A 17,802-nucleotide genomic window follows, 5' to 3' on the forward strand; every position below is an offset into this window, starting at 1 on the left:
CTCCGGTTTTGCTCACACTCGTTTCTCACGGGTGTCTACTGTAGGATATTTTTGAGTTGCTCGGGCTCTTCTGCCCGTCAACTCTGGACTGGTACTTGTCTTGTTGTCTGGCTTGGAACAGATGGCTTATGTTTTAACGGATAGAACTCCTCTTCTCTCGGTACAATGAAGGTGGCGAGCCACCTATTTTGGCTTTCCGTTCTTTTTCTCCCACGTCTTTGTTTAAGACATTATGTGATATCAGTTTTACTGAGACAGCTCGGTGCTAATTTTTCTCTTGGTGGCTTTTTAGCCAGCAAGTTTAAGAGGGCCTACTTTAGGCTTGCTGAAAGCTGATCTGCAGTCCTTTCTTGGACTTTGCTCCTAGTTTTAGGGTTTTGTGATTGGATTCTTTGACTCTTTTACTTAACTAGCCTTGCTGATCAACACGGAAATCGGCCATGCTTACTTGGGTAGCTTCTGTGAGAAGTGGGAGTAAGTGTTTTTTCTGCTGATTTTGCTATAGACAGATTTTCGGAGAAAGACTGATCTATGGCACTTAGGTTTCTTTTGGGTTTTCTGGCATATAAGCGGAATCTGGAGTTACCAACTTTGATTCACCGTTCAAATCTTAATCACTATTTTGGCTCCCCTAGAGCCATATTTAGCCTTTTGGTCTGTTCGAGTTTTGAAGATTTTTTCTGACTTGCACGGATTGCTCGAGATCTTTAAATCTAAGGGCTCTTGTTCTTATCTTTCTGCTTCGTTGCCCTTTAACCTTGAACGGTTATATACGATGTTAAACACTGATTAATTTATATAAAGGAAGAAAGAATGTCTTTCAACTTTGGTAGGGGTAATGACTTGTTGAGGTCAACCTTGCCTAGATGGACTGCCACAGTGTTCAGGTATGCCTTCAAGTGGTGGCAGTAGACAGGGGGGGGGGGGGGGGGGGGGGGCAGTCAGTCAGTCCTCCCCCTTCGAACGGCACGGACTCTATTTTCCTTTCTTGAGCATTTTTATGGCTCTTGGAGATTCTGATGTACATTTTTGTACGGTTATAGCCCTCCACAGTTTTCCGTTAAGGCGAAGTGCGCCACTGAAATTTAGAGTGATGGGACTTAAACAGCCATTTTGAGTTGTTAGCAGTTTTGCACCTTTCAATCTGTCTACTTTCATGAAATGCATATGATTACACTATACAAATTCATCAAAGTCTCTAAAAACATATTTCATTGCACCCACCCGGCGAATTTTTCTGTTTTTTCATTCACTCTTCCGATAAAAATTCCGATTTTCAACCCTTGACAACAGACATTTCTGCTCGCCCAACGCGGGAACGTCGTATACCGTTTGAACAGCAGTTCTCTCCCCTGTGTCATTCGGCGGTTATTTTCGGTTAAATATGGATTCTCCTGGGGAAACCCCCCTATTTTTCAAACAAGCAAACCACAGACACTTTCCATATACGGGGGTATGACGTAAATACCTGGCCACGATTGGTCAGATAGGCTCGCGTGGCTTTTCGCGTTTTAAAAGTCGTCTGCTCACCGCGTTTAGTTTTCGACTGAGTTTGCTTAGAAAAATGGCACGTGTGAAAAGATCAACGCTCCGAAAAACACATCATAAAGGCAAGTGTACGAGAAGACAACAACTGAAGAGTTGCAGAGACAAGAGAACAACTAAAACACAATCGGTGACCAAGCGCACAAAATCTGGATCGACCGCTGTGGCATGCAGATCAAATTCTGCGTCAGGACTGAGAGTGTGTTCTTGGCGGTTTGACGCGAAAACAATTCAAGACGAACACATAGGCCTACACAGCAGCCACTGGTCAAAAGCGACAGGTCCAGAGGCTTCCCAAACAAGGAGATGTCTTGTTGAATTGGAAACCTTTGATGGTATTGACTTGTAAACGAACTTTGTTGTCCGCATTGTAAACAGCCAACGCTGTCACCATGCCCAGACTCAAAACAGAGACACGGCCTTGCAGTGTACGCGCATGTGAGGAAGTTGTTCCAGGTACCGCTGGATACCTTGCTTCCAAAGAAAGCGGTCAAACGGATTATGGTCTCATCAGGCAAGCCGTTTATTCGTCCAGACTCCTTGATATGTGGGCTAGGTGCTCAACAATTTAACAAATTTTGTGAAAGTTTAGATTTGGTAGGCATGGATCACAAAACCTTCCAGAAGAAAGCTGATAAACTCTATCAACGACTTGATGTAGATCTACTGGAGGAGAAAGTATTCAGTGAGGCTGTCCGTCAGGTCAGACAGATACACGCAACGCACAATGGAATGACACTGTCTGATGATGATGTTCTTGATATCAGTGTAAGCTACGACGGATCATGGCTGACCAGGGGGCACTCGTCCCACATTGGAATAGGGTGTGCTGTAGTCTAGACGTGCTGACTGGAATTTGCTTTGACGCTCATGTTATGTGCAACTACTGTCATACGTTTGCCAGACAACTGGAAACAAACTTCTCCAGGAGAAACCCCTGGAGTATGCTGCCTGGCTGGTAAAACAACTGGACATCTGTGACAAGAATTTTGCAGGTGAGTGCGTAGATCTAAACAGTATGTGTGTATGGTGCGTTTGTGAAGACGTTTGTTGAAATGGGATGATAGTGTGTTGTGTTTGAATTTTACATAGATCTGTAAGTGTTTGTGAAAATGTGTGTCAGTGTTTTGTGTGCGCTGTCTATGTGAAGTGTACGTGTGTGTGTGTGTGTGTGTGTGTGTGTGTGTGTGTGTGTCTGAGCGTGTTTGTGTATTTGTGTGTGTTTGGGTACTAATCCATGCATAGTAATACATGTACTGAACAAAAACAATGATAGCGTCTATGTTGGTAGATCTGTGGCTGATTGCCTTGTCTGTGTGTGTGTGTGTGTGTGTGTGTGTGTGCATGCATGTGTGTGTGTGTGTTTGGGTACTAATCCATGCATAGTAATACATGTACTGAACAAAAGCAATAATAGCGTCTATGTTGGTAGATATGTGGCTGATTGCCTTTTGTGTGTGTGTGTGTTTGTGTGTTTGCTATTCAGTGGCTGACTTTGACTGAAACGGTGGTTTTATTTTTAGGTTCCAGTGGCATCATGGAAGTCGAGGCGGCTCGGGTTCTGTGGGGCAGGTCAGTGTCGCAGCACAATCTGCGATACACAGTTATCCTGTCAGACGGTGACACAAAAACCTTCCAGGAACTTTCCAAAATAAAGCCTTATGGAGATCAAGTAACCATCGAAAAAGAAGAGTACATCAATCACGTTTCCAAGCGTCTTGTAACAGCGCTTCGCAACCTTGTGACAGACTGCCGCAAAAAAGGAATCACTTTGAGAGGGCGAGGGTATGATCAGCTGACTCTGAATACAATCAGGAACTTGACGATATATTATAATCGGGCAATTAGGGGGGGGGGGGGGGGGGGTAAGACAGTTGCAGACATGAAACGGGCAGTGATGGCATCTCTGCGTCACGGCTTCTCAACAGATGACAAGCCACAGCATGACTTGTGCCCCCATGGTGCCGCGTCATGGTCCTTCTACCAGCCCCCAGGACCACACGCAAAACTCGTCCATACACCTCAACTTCAAGAAGCTGAATCCTCCTCTAGAACCAGTTTACCAGAGACTGACGAAAGATCAACTGCTTCAGAGATGTGTGTCAGGAAAAACCCAAAACTCTAATGAGTGTCTCCACAGCAGCGTTTGGGTTCGCTGCCCCAAGGACAAATTTGCATGCAAAAATCGCGTACGGTTTGCAGTCGTCACAGGGGCTAGGGAATTCAATTTTGAACCAGCGGCTGCTCTCAACACTGCACAGTTCTACGGCTTTACAACAGGCTGTAACATGAAAAGACTAAACAAGGCTAGGAGTGTAAAAGGGTTCTTGGCAGCCTCAGGTTCAAGAAAGATCAGCTAAACAAGAGACGCGACACTGTGCGTGCAGCTAAACTCAAAAGACAGGATGAGCTCATCAGACTACAAGGGGGTGCAGCATATGCTGCTGGGCAGTTTTAGGTAAGCCTGTAGTTACCAGGTGTCTGTGAAAAATACCTGAACTATGTTAACATTGATTTGGGGTGAATGAAAGAGCTTTGAAATGTTCTCGGCCTTGTTTCTCTGTTCAGCGTTTTTGCATGACCTGCTTTCTAGGAAACTGTTTTTCTTCAATCCAGCTGTTCAGAATGCAATGAAACTTAAGGGACATGCTTATCAGAGGACAACCTGTGGAATGACAACAGGAATTTTCTTTAAATTAATAAATAACTGTTCAGGCGGGTCATATTTACTAAAATTGTGTTGAAAAACATGATAATTCATCTTAAAAAAATATTTTATCAGAACTATTCATCCTAGAAAAAATCCCTGTTGTCATTCCACAACTATGGACTCCTACATCCTACATACCAAAAATCACATTCCTATGATTTAAGGGGAAGCTAAAAAACGTGTTCCTAGCAACCCATTTTGGCAGTTGGAGATTGCCGTTTCCATGGTAACGGACAGTGACGGTACTGAAAACGTTATCCGTTTTGAAATCGTATATGCCTTACCACTTCATAAGCATATAACATTAGCCTATGGTAGAAGTAAATACAAATTTAGATTTTAGTGGCTCCCTTTGCCTTAAGGACTCTGCACACTAGATCGGAATCTCAGGAACTTCTTTTTATCTCACTCGTTATGGTGCGCTTTAAAGACTTCTCGAGAGTAGTGTTAGCCAATTGGGTCTCCACCATAGTTAGACAAGTTTATGTATGGTGGCAGAGTCAGGCAGGGGATGTCAGGGCAGTTTTGCCCTTTACTACAGCTAGGCCTCACGGGGCAAGAGATGGGGCTTCCACTCTAGCTGTTCTTCGTTTTGGTCTCCTGGCGGAACTGTGTTCTTGAGTCGGCTTGCTGGCTTTATTGAAAGGGTTTTCATTGGTGTTTATCTCAGAGATGCCTATGCATTGAGATAGGATGTGTTTCTGGGTTACCTGCTCTGTTAGCGGCAGGACAGATTCTCAATTCCTGATTGGGTTAAGTGCCCTCCACCTATAGTAGCAATCTGCTATATATGTGAGTTGGGTAAGATATGTAATTTAATTAAAAATTTTAGTAATAAATTTTCATTTGATTAATATACTTACCCAACTCACATCGTTTATTCCCTCCCGCCTCCCCGCTGTGGGGGGTGGATTTCTAAAAAAGGGGAGTGAGTTGGGCTTCGTTTGGAATGATGCATATGGCGGCGTATGCGCGCGCATACGGAAGTCGGAAGTATGTATTAATATGGCCTTATGGGTATTGGTCACTCTTTTTTTAGAGGGGCTTCCCATGTTACCAAGGGGATGCGTACAGCGTTACCAGCACTGAACTAGAGTTAATTGCTATATGTGAGTTGGGTAAGTATATTAATCAAATGAAAATTTATTACTAAAATTTTTAATACAAACAGAGAACTATAAGTGAGAATTAAGCCACATCTCGAAACAATCTGCGTTTTTATGCACTCACGCAGTTTTAAATACTAACAACAAATTTCCTTCCAAGTTTTGTCCAAAAGGGTAGATTGTACATCGATCAATGTCTTTTGAGTTCTTTGACTAAATCCTCTTCTTAGTTACATGTGTAGCTTCTTTAGGCACAGCTGTCAGCCATTTAAACTAAATCTGATACTTGGAATATGGAAATTTAGAATGATGTATTAAAGGCACAGTGCAGCTCACAGCCTTCGTTTTGCGTTTTTGTTGCAGCTGAGTGCATTTACAGTTCAAAAATCCTCCTATGGTAGTAAAACAAACCCAAAACTACCCAACGACGACATCTGTGAAGCTCGACAGTTTCTTGTTCACGCGAGTGCATAAATTAACCTAGTTATTACGTTGGTGTTTGGTCGGAGTTCAATTCAACTGAGTGATTCCGGCCTCGATTTTGTTTTACACAAACTCATGATGACGTCTGACATAGTTTGCTAGTGACGTGTCTTTTTGTGCATGATGTGGTGATCTACCTGATCTAAATTTAGATCCAAAAATAGGTCAAGACCAGCCGGGTCCGAGTACGAAATTAATTCGTAAAAAAATCGCAGTTCTTGACTCTTTGGGTGCAAGTCAATGAAACTTGGTAGTTCTTCTAACGGATAGCTGCCTGAGGTATGACTAAAAGCCCCAGGGGCTCCGTGCACCTGGATTTGACAAGTTCAGTACCTTTAAGCATGGCCACAAAAACTGCAATTTGTATTGGAGTATTTCTGACCCAGCTGTCAATATTGAGTGATTGTATGGGGCTTATAAAACCAACATCAGTGTCTTTGCTCTTCATGTTATTCCTAATGTGCATCGCAGCCTTCAAGAGAAAATAATGAGAAATAATAGCAAGCAAGCATAATGACATTAAAGGCATATGTACGCGCTCCCGTGTTTACAAAGTGTAGTTTGCCCATAATCGATGTCAAACGCACCATAAGACTATGTAATGACGATATGTCGCCATGCGCGGACCATATACATGCATTACAGCTTGTTCTAGCCTCTGAAAAAGTGAGGATGTCAACAAAGACGCAGAGTTATTTCCCTTGCGTCAACGTTCCCTCTGTTGGCAAATCTATAAATAGGACAATCTAGATCAAAATAAAAATTCAAATATCTCAACATTTAAGGGGTCCTAGACCACAATATCTTGCAGGGAACTTAATTTAGCATGTCTCCAGCTGTTGGTAAAGCAATTAGCGTGTATAGTCATCGAGTACATATGGCTTTAACAAATGAATTAATAGATTAATTAATTCTGCCTTTGCCCTTCACCTTTTCTGTTTGAATTTTAGGCAGTTAAAAGTCCGTTAGGTTTTGCTTGAGAAAACTGACTAAAAATGAGTGGTCTGCAACAAAAATGAGTGTGTGATGGTTTAAGGACAAGAATTTTTTTGGGGGGAGCCAAAATGGAACAATTTTGCTACTGCTTTTTAGCTTGCTTGATGAGTCACGATATCTCATGCGTTTGCATTTTATAAGTGAATGTTAGCAGCTAGGCATAATTATTTATTCTAAAGCATTAGTATACTCAGCTCAGATAGCATTCAGCTGATATACATAAGTGCTGCTTCAAGAATTGAAAATCTGTAAAAACTAACACAAATTTGGATGAATAAGGTCTGAGCTAGTACTGTCCAAGTTCTATTTTGATTTAGCGCTTGAAATTTAAAAGCCATGACATTTTTTCAAAGTCATAAATTATGTCATGAAGATCAGCTTGCTTAATGATTCTGCATGATTTTAAATCATATGCTACTTGTTAATTTTTGGGTTTCTTCTCCAAATAGTTATTATATTATATTTACTGTAGTTGTCATGACAACATTAGCCTATTGGTTATAATCATGCGTTTTGTGGCAGTCTGAAGGCATTGTAATTTTTTTAAATTTCATTATTTTTATCTGTTTTTATTTATTTATTATTTATTCATTTATTTATTTATTCATTTATTCATTTATGTATTTATGTATTTATTCATTTTATCTCAATCTGAACAATTTGTACATTAACTTATTTTCACGTGTGTTTATTCATTCATGTGTTTGTTTTAATTTATTTATAGTATTCTTGTAACTCATGTTTATTTGTGCATTTTTTTCTATTTCTGAATTTATTGCTTTATTTTAGCGAAGGTGACATTGCCCCGCACCCATGGCAACAGATCTACGGCCGTCACTCAGGCAACGAGATCTACCATGTACAGCTGGGGAAGAGCGTTTTCTTCTCACAGTATGAAGGATGCAAGTTCACACACGCTTCTGCGGAGGCACATCAAAGGTTGGATGGTCAGAATACAGTGGAACCCCCATTTTAAGACCTCCAAATATCTTAAAATGGGGGCAAATTTACAGTGATTATGACAAAAAAGTCTGAGTAAATCTTTCAATCAATCAATCAATCAATCAATCAATCAATCAATCAATATGAGGCATGTATGGCGCGTATTCCGTGGGTACAGTTCTAAGCGCAGGGATTTAAAAAAAAAAAATTTTGATGCAATTTATATCGCGCACATATTCAAGGCGCAGGGATTTATTTATGCCGTGTGAGATGGAATTTTTTTTACACAATACATCACGCATTCACATCGGACAGCAGATCGCAGCCATTTCGGCGCATATCCTACTTTTCACGGCCTACTATTCCAAGTCACACGGGTAGTTTGGTGGACATTTTTATCTATGCCTATACAATTTTGCCAGGAAAGACCCTTTTGTCAATCGTGGGAACTTTAACGTGCACACCCCAATGTAGTGTACACTAAGGAGGGACCTCGGTTTTTCGTCTCATCCGAAAGACTAGCACTTGAACCCACCACCTAGGTTAGGAAAGGGGGGAGAAAATTGCTAACGCCCTGACCCAGGGTCGAACTCGTAACCTCTCGCTTCCAAGCGCAAGTGCGTTACCACTCGGCCACCCAGTCATGGGTAAATGTACCCAGGGGTAAATGTACAGATGCAGAGGTTATGAAGAAAAAGTCTGAGAAAACACTGGGTCTTACAAGAGAGTGAGTCTTGAATAAGGGGGTCTTGGACATTCGATGTTCAGACATAACTCTGTCAAGAGTTTATGGGTTGTAGCAGAATGACCTGTCCTTGTTTTTTCTTGGCAACACTGAGGCAAGCTACATTTGATATTGTTGGCCAATCACTAGCGAGTGGCATGTTTTTGCACATGTTCAGTGATCTTATTGCCAGAAAAACATGCATACAACTGACATCCCAGTGAGAATTAGCTTGGATTGTCCGCTGTATATAATATTAACGCTCTTCATTCCAAAATAACTACATTAGGGCTGCCTGTCAACATTGCCGATGTTGGGGGCCCGGGTAGCTCAGGTGGTAGAGCACTGGACTTGTGATCGAGAGGTCGCTGGTTCGAATCCGGGCCGGGACGGACACGGGTCAACTTTATGTGCAGACCCAGAGACGGTATCCATCTCCCACCCCCGTGTCACCACAATGGCACGTAAAAGATCTTGGTCATTCTACCATAAGTGCAGATGGCTGATACCACCTAAACACGCAAACATCAAAAAGCCGTGAGGGCGTAAAACTCGAATCGTATAAACCAATTCATGTCCAATATAGGCAATTAAGACCTGACGGACAATAAGCCCCTTAAAATTTACTTTTTATTGCCGATGTGATGGCAGTCCCTCCATCAGTGCACAGTAGTATACATGTAGATAAACACCACTTGATAGTGAATGGCCTACAATGTAGGTTGTGCCGAAGAAAAGTTTCAATTTTTATGTTACATTTTAATGGACAATAAAGTGTTGTAATTGTTATTGCTATTGTTATTGTCACGTGTAGCTTGCCTCAATGTTTCCAAGGAAAGGCAACTCTTCTAAACCATTAAAAAATGTTATTTTCAAAATTCTTCTATTTTAAATTTGTACGGTTGAACGAGTCAGGATAAAATTGTGTGGGTTTATCATAGTGTGTGGGGTCCTGATTTGGCCTATAATATATTATGGTCTGCTGGACCCAAAAAGCAACGACTAACTAACTAACTATCATAGTGTGTGTGTGTGGGTTTGTGTGTGTGTGTGTGATTGTGTGTGTGTGTGTGGGTTTGTGTGTTTGTGTGTTTGTGTGTGTGTGTGTGTGTGTGTGTTTGTTTGTGTGTGTGTTTGTATGTGTGTGTGCGTGCGTGCATGTGGGATACATGGGTAGGGGGACGTGATGAGGTAGCATGGGCATTTTGGATGGATGTAGTAGTGTTTTGTATATTGTCCGTGTGTGTGTGTGTGTTTGTTTGGAGTTCACTGTATCATAGAACTTTACTTTGTTGTCTATAGATTTAACGTGACGCTGTTAGCAGTACTGGTGGGCGACGGCAGTACGTCCAGACGCCTACAACTCAACCCCGGCTCGGAGTACATCCTGAAGAAGGAAGACTTCTGTTTCTACATGAGCGTCACGCGCGAGGAGTACACCGAGATCAACCCTCAGGCCGTCACAAGCAAACCCAGTCAGACCAGACTGGATGAAAACCTCAGTACGTTCTGCAGGGATGAAAATTCTCCGTTTTTTCCGACTTTTCCGATTATTTTCAATGGGCCATCCGATTTATTTGTGCGATTCCGTTTTTTGGCTCACGAAGTGTAGCCTATGCGATCGTAACTTTGTCTGTCTGTGCCATGTTTGAATCCAATTTTAAGGCTCAGATAGCCCCAGATTGCACCAAATTGCACCCTTGAAAAAAAATATTGTCTTGGCGAATTTTTTTGTCCGTTTTTCTTTCTTTCAGTTTTCATGTCTGGTTCTGTTGAAAGTCATTGTACAGGGAGACCTGTTTATTTGGTGGCCGGGTAGCTCAGTGGGTAGAGCACTGAACTTGTGATCCTAGGGTCACAGGTTCGAATCCCGGCTGGGACTGATATGGGTCAACTTTATGTGCAGACTTAGAGACTATATCCATGTCCCACCCCCTGTCACCACAGTGGCACGTAAAAGATCTCAGCCATTCTGCCGTAAGTACAGGTGGCTGCATGGCTGCACCGATACACGCACACACCTGGGTAGCGCGGCTCTGTTGCTGCTAGCTTTCCACTGGGAGGAAGCGACACGACTTTCCCAGCATTGGGATGATAAAGTAGTTGAAATGGAATGAAGTGTTTCAGAGGGATATTATTGATCTGACTGTTTGGGAGGAGTTTCTTGCAAATTTGATGAATTTGAATATTCTTGGGAATTCTCTACAGTGTTTCTTGATTGTACTTGACACAGCACAATTTGCTTGAAAACACACCACAAGTATGGTAACTAAGGTTCCAGTCTTTCTGCTTTTGATAATCTGACCAACCTTTTCATTTATTCATTTTTGTCTCTTTTTCTGCAGAACTGATAGCAGAAGCTTTGAAGAAGTTCGAGAGCAAAGATTCACCGGAGTTAGAGACGGAATCGGAGGACTGTGACATGACGGTGTTCGACACGATCACGAGCCTGATGGGTAAAGACATCACGCGCACCATTCAGCAGAGGAACAAATCGTCGCCAGCCTACAAAGAACTGATGAACAACAACTCCCAGGGCGCCTCTGAAAGTTCCAGACCTCTGCTTGCCGATCACAGGTCCATGCAGGGAATAGGGGAGGTGAGGCCGCCCTGAAAGTCTTGACAAACATGAACAGTACTATAGTTGTTTTTGACTCACCTGAGTAATGAGTGAGTCTTAGTATTCATCCATATCCGTCTGTATGGCCGGCCGGCCGTTTGATCGTGGAGGAAAAAAAAAATAACGTTGAGGTTATCTCAAATGCTCTCCTCCAAAAACGGCGTATGGCTGCCTAAATGGCGGGATAAAAAACGGTCATACACGTAAAATTCCACTCGTGCAAAAAACACGAGTGTACATGGGAGTTTCAGCCCACGAACGCAGAAGAAGAAGAATCTCAAATGCTTTTTAAGCTAGAACTTTGAAACTTTGCACTCTTCTAGGGTTTGATAATCATCTTACCTGGCCCCAGTGTGATTGACCCGCTTCAAATTTTGGGGTCACAGAAGGGTCATATTATTATGTTCGATTCATAAAAACAGAACGTTGACGTTATTTCAGATGTTATTAAAGCTAAACCTTTGAAACTTTGCACACTTCTAGGGTTTGATAATCTTCCGACTTGACCCCGGTTTGATTGACCCTCGTCATGTTACATGTTAACATCGGACAGACACCCGAGATTACAACACTGAAGTTGACATTCATAATGACTGCAGTGGTAATTGGTGTTTTCCTTTGATACTTACGTTAAAATAGGTGGGTAAAGTTAAAGTAAACCAGCTTGCATTTTCCAACATTTTAGTCTTTTCTGTCACCATGAAAGTTGAATAACGTTTTACTGTTCTTTCCTCAGACTGGTTCAGTATCGTTTGCCGACATTGAAACGGACATACATGCAGAGGGGGACCAACAATCTGAAAACAATTTAGTTGAGATGGACCACAGACACGGAGCAGGAAAAGTCCTACAATATTACAACGATATGGGCCAGGAAAAGTGAGTGATATATTTCGATGTTGTCTTGGAATTTTTGCGTAACTTGATTCTTGGCGATTTTGATGTTTTTGTGCTTTAGACTAAGTAACTCATTCTCCATTAGAAATATTCTCTTAAATACGATTGACAATAAATGATTTAATATTTTATCGTTCTATCCATACCAGGAATGAATATTAACACTATTTCATAATAAAAACAATCAGTTTTGTCCTCCTGAAAAGCCGTCTAAAATGAGAAACGCCAAAATTGACTAATACATTGGACATTGTGGTTTTTTTCAGACTGACCACCGGACCGCCACCAGTAACGATCTACATGGGATCCCAGAGAGCTGTGTGTCACAAGATGCGGGAATCCAGACCCTTCTGCTGTCTGGAGTGGGGCACTGTGAGTCGTCTCCCTTGTTTCTTGCAGTTTGTGGGTGTTACAGATCTCAACAGTCATTGTTCACCTTGACTGCTACCGTGGTCTCCAAGTTACAGTTGGTAGCGTCGCTGGCTAAAATCGAAACCAGTTGTCGCTTTCGGCGTGGGTTCGATTCCTCACGTTCGGCAAGGGATTTATTTTCCTGGGTCAACTTTGTGCAGACTCTCCTCGGTGTCCCAACACCCCCGTGTGCATGTATGTGCACGATAAAGATCCCAAGTTTACAGCAAAAGTCTCAGGGCTTGGAAACATGCATACACGTATGCAGGAGAAAAAACCAAAAAAAAATGGGTTGCACCGTATTCTGTATGGCAGCTCGCTTTCCCCAATGAGAAATCAGCCCGAATTCCCTTGATTGTAACCGCACAGGACAATATAAAAACATTTTTTTAAATTGCCAAGCACATCATTGTGGGGCGTTTAATCAATTAAAATTCATCCAACCACTCACAGTTTTCTTTCGCTCACTCTCTCAGAATTCTGCATGTCATAATGCAATTCATATACGATTCAAACGATTCAGGCACAATCATACATGTTACAAAATGTAATTTGAAAAAGCAAAGTTGTAATGATAATGCTCATACTGTTACATACCTCAAGATAATGCTCATACTGTTACATACCTCAAGATAATGCTCATACTGTTACATACCTCAAAATAATGCTCATACTGTTACATACCTCAAAATAATGCTCATACTGTTACATACCTCAAAATAATGCTCATACTGTTACATACCTCAAAATAATGCTCATACTGTTACATACCTCAAAATAATGCTCATACTGTTACATACCTCAAAATAATGCTCATACTGTTACATACCTCAAAATAATGCTCATACTGTTACATACCTCAAGATAATGCTCATACTGTTACATACCTCAAAATAATGCTCATACTGTTACATACCTCAAAATAATGCTCATACTGTTACATACCTCAAGATAATGCTCATACTGTCACATACCTCAAGATAATGCTCATACTGTCACATACCTCAAGATAATGCTCATACTGTCACATACCTCAAGATAATGCTCATACTGTCACATACCTCAAGATAATGCTCATACTGTCACATACCTCAAGATAATGCTCATACTGTCACATACCTCAAGATAATGCTCATACTGTCACATACCTCAAGATAATGCTCATACTGTCACATACCTCAAAATAATGCTCATACTGTCACATACCTCAAAATAATGCTCATACTGTCACATACCTCAAAATAATGCTCATACTGTCACATACCTCAAAATAATGCTCATACTGTCACATACCTCAAAATAATGCTCATACTGTTACATACCTCAAAATAATGCTCATACTGTTACATGCCTCAAAATAATCCTTAAAAGAGTTTTAAATGTACACTGGTAAAGTCTTATCCTTATCCTTGATTCCCTTTCAGGACTGCGAGCACTGTATGTACAAGAACGCAAACGATGAACGGTGGCATCATCAGCTGATCATCGTGGCGGCACAGAAAGCCAGCAGCGGCATCCACAACTTTGTGGTCCCGCTGCGATCCAGTTTCATCGCCATCAACGGACTGAGTCCCATCGTTCTGCTCTTGGAAACTGAGTAAGACTTGCTGCTTATTGGGTCGTTTGTGTGCATGTGTGTGTGTGTGTGGGGGGGGGGGGGGGGGGGGGGGAGGGATTAAGCTGTCAATGAGGTCAACTTGACATGATTCCTCTGCCTTTTGAAGCTTAATGTGATGAGATAAATTTCATGAAACTGAGTAAGACTTGGTGCTTATTGGGTCTTTGAGGGGGGGGGGGGGGGGGGGGGGAATTAAGTTGTCAATAAGGTCAATTTGGAATCCACAACTTTGTTGTCCCATCGTTTTTCTCTTGTTGGAAACTGAGTAAAACTTGGTCCTTATTTGGTCTTTAGTTGGGGGGGGGGGGGGGGGGGGGGAGATTTGGGACTTAATTGTTTCTGAGATATTTGAGTAAGAAAACAAAACAGCAACCAGTAAATTCTTTATCACATTTTCTTTCTTCAGACAGTCACTGACTTCTTCAGAATGACAAGACATATTTCAATACTAGATGAATACCCGCTTCGCCGGGTACGGCTTCGCCGGGAAGAAGTCGAGCCGAATACCCGGCTGCGCCGGAGACCCAAGCCGGCGCACCGCACGAAGGAAGGAAGATAAACGCGCAAAACACTGGAGAAGAGTAATACCCGGCGAACAGTGGCCTTCTAAAAATAGTATAACGAGAATATGGATTGAGCGTTGTCGACAGTGACCTTCTTAGAATAGAAACGGGAATATGGATTGACGCCACACGAAGGTAGGGAGATAAACGCTGAAAGCACTGGAGAAGATAAGGAAGAGTTACTGGGAATGGATCCAGAGAAAAACCAAAATCGGTTCAGCGCTGCGCGCTGAGAGCACGTGTTGAAATATCTCATCGACCAGGTTGTGTCCGGGGTGTAGCTGAATATGGTCACCAAATTTGAAAGAGATCCATCGAGAACTTTGGCCGTGCATCGCGGACACACACACACACACACACACACACACACACACACACACACACACACACACACACACAAAAGTCACACACACACACACACACAAGTCGTATATATATATATAGAAGGTCAACTTAACATGAGCACTCTGCTCTTTTAATCTACTGTGATGAGAAAGGTTTCATTTAATTTTGCTGGCAAAATGATGAATACCTATTTTGTTTTGTTTTGCAGCCCTGACCCCATTTTCCTGGACACCATTGCCCAGTTTCCTCTTGTCTACTGGATGAAAGGCAGCATCACCAGGTACACACAACTGGGGAACCTGATACTTCCATCACTCCGTTCGTTCTGCACTAATCTTCTTTCCAAATTCCTGCTTTCATTTGTTCTCTCTTTATTTATGTATTTCTGCCTTGGTTCTATTCTTCCTTCCTCCGATCCTGACAAAAAATGAAAATTAACATTTTTAACCATTTCTTTCCTTCCTTCAAATATTTTTCATTCTTTGTTTGTAATTTCTTTGTAATTTTGTATAGACAATATTGGGAAATAACTCTGTCAAGATTGTATGGGTTGTGGAGGAGTTGCTTTCCCTTGGTTCCAAAGAAACGCTGAGGCAAGCCTACTGTGTCACGTGTTGCTTGCCTCAGTGTTTCTTTGGGAAAACAAGGGAAAGCAACTCTTCTACAACCCATACAAACCCAACAGAGTTATTTCTCGATTTCGTTTCTTGAAACTGGTTCCTGCGATGTACGGCCCCTCCGATGAGAAGACACCTCCCTTAATAGGACACCTTCTGTTGGTCCTTTTTCTCCCCCCGCGGGTTAGGGGGAAGAATTTACCCGATGCTCCCCAGCATGTCGTAAGAGGCGACTAACGGATTCTGTTTCTCCTTTTACCCTTGTTAAGTGTTTCTTGTATGGAATATAGTCAATTTTTGTAAAGATTTTAGTCAAGCAGTATGTAAGAAATGTTAAGTCCTTTGTACTGGAAACTTGCATTCTCCCAGTAAGGTAATACATTGTACTACGTTGCAAGCCCCTGGAGCAAATTTTTGATTAGTGCTTTTGTGAACAAGAAACAATTGACAAGTGGCTCTATCCCATCTCCCCCCTTTCCCCGTGGTTGAAAACGACGTTAAACACCAAATAAAGAAAGAAAGGTCCTTTTTCTGTTCTTTTCACCAAAGTATACCTGTCAAGACAAGGCCACCTGCCATGTAGGGACACTGTTGGCTGGTCCCAAGGGTGACCTTTCACCCCAGGTACCACTGTATGACATGATACCTTTTCAGCTTGGACGACATGCTGCGGGCGGGAATCAACAAGGCGAGTCACCTGGTGGTTGTTAACCGCGAGTCCAACCAGAACATGGCCGGGGAGGAGACTCTGGCTGATGCCGAGACCATCATCGCTGTGCAGACCGTCTTCAGGTCAGTTCATTGGATGATAGGGTAGTGGGGGAACTCTGGCTGATGGAGAGAGATAGATAAAAAGAGGGGGGGGGGAGGGATAGGGTGAGGAGACGCTGGCTGATGGAGAGAGATAGATAAAAGGAGTGGAGAGGGGGGAGAGACTGGCTGATGGAGAGAGATAGATAAAAAAAGAGGGGGTCTGGCTAATGGAGAGAGATAGATAAAAGGAGTGGAGAGGGGGGGGGGGGGATGAGGTAAGGAGACGCTGGCTAATGGAGAGAGCCATCATTGCTGTACAGACTGTCTTCAGGTGAGATCAATCAATCAATCAATCAATGAGTCTTATATCGCGCATATTCCGTGGGTACAGTTCTAGGCGCTCTGCAGTGATGCCGTGTGAGATGAAATTTTATACGGCCAGTAGATTGCAGCCATTTCGGCGCATATTTACCTTTCACGGCCTATTATTCCAAGTCACACGGGTATAGGTAGACAATTATTAACTGTGCCTAAGCAATTTTGCCAGGAAAGACCCTTTTGTCAATCGTGGGATCTTTAACGTGCACACCCAATGTAGCGTACAAGGGGGGAGGTTTGGACACCGAAGAGAGTCTGCACACAAAGTTGACTCTGTGAAATAAATTTCCGCCAAACCTGGGATCGAACTCACGCTGACAGCGGCCAACTGAATACAAATCCAGCGCGCTACCGACTGAGCTACATCCCCGCCCAAAGATCATTTGTAAACGTTACAATAACCTACAATTTTTGGCTCACACAAGTGTAGCCTATGCGATCGTAACTTTGTCTGTGCGTGTGTGCGTCTGTGGTAGAAACTTTAACATTTGAAGACGTCACATTATGGCGTAAGAGGGTTAGACGTCACGCGAAGGAATTACTGAAAGTCTCGGTCATTGTTATTTTGAGCGGGCCGAGACTAGTTGGCAGTCGTGTCCCTGTAAGTTACAGGCTACATGCAGACAGACAGATCTAGATCTAGTGTCTCGCTTTCTTGCACAGTGTCACCTATGCTTACTGTGTGTGTGTGTGTGTGTGTATGTGTGACGGAGTGATTGAGTTTGTGTTACTGTTTGTCGATTTCTTACGTGAGCCTTGAAGGCTTCGCCTCTTGTTGCCTATGTTATTCTGAATTTTGGAACGTTAGCAGTCTGTCTGTTTTTGGATGGATGCACTGATAGTCCAGCACTGATAGTCCAGCACTGATAGTCCAGCACTGATAGTCCAGCACTGATAGTCCAGCACTGATAGTCTAGCACTGATAGTCCAGCACTGATAGTCCAGCACTGATAGTCTAGCACTGATAGTCCAGCACTGATAGTCTAGCACTGATAGTCCAGCACTGATAGTCTAGCACTGATAGTCTAGCACTGATAGTCCAGCACTGATAGTCTAGCACTGATAGTCCAGCACTGATAGTCTAGCACTGATAG

The 17,802-nt window shown here is 42.6% G+C and overlaps 1 protein-coding gene across 2 annotated transcripts in view; it reads left to right on the plus strand.

Annotated features, from left to right (window-relative positions):
• Positions 1-17,802, plus strand: part of LOC138979614 (potassium channel subfamily T member 2-like) — a gene marked incomplete at its 5' end in the record, with an annotated part of 50,671 nt that overhangs the window by 21,405 nt on the left and 11,464 nt on the right. For both annotated transcript variants that reach the window (XM_070352329.1, XM_070352330.1), the window contains 8 exon segments: positions 7,630-7,779; positions 9,809-10,008; positions 10,852-11,105; positions 11,863-12,005; positions 12,290-12,395; positions 13,859-14,031; positions 15,169-15,240; positions 16,232-16,369. In XM_070352329.1, the coding sequence (XP_070208430.1) occupies positions 7,630-7,779; positions 9,809-10,008; positions 10,852-11,105; positions 11,863-12,005; positions 12,290-12,395; positions 13,859-14,031; positions 15,169-15,240; positions 16,232-16,369 (1,236 nt within the window).

Source organism: Littorina saxatilis, linkage group LG11, assembly GCF_037325665.1.
Source record: "Littorina saxatilis isolate snail1 linkage group LG11, US_GU_Lsax_2.0, whole genome shotgun sequence".
NCBI lineage: Eukaryota > Metazoa > Mollusca > Gastropoda > Littorinimorpha > Littorinidae > Littorina > Littorina saxatilis.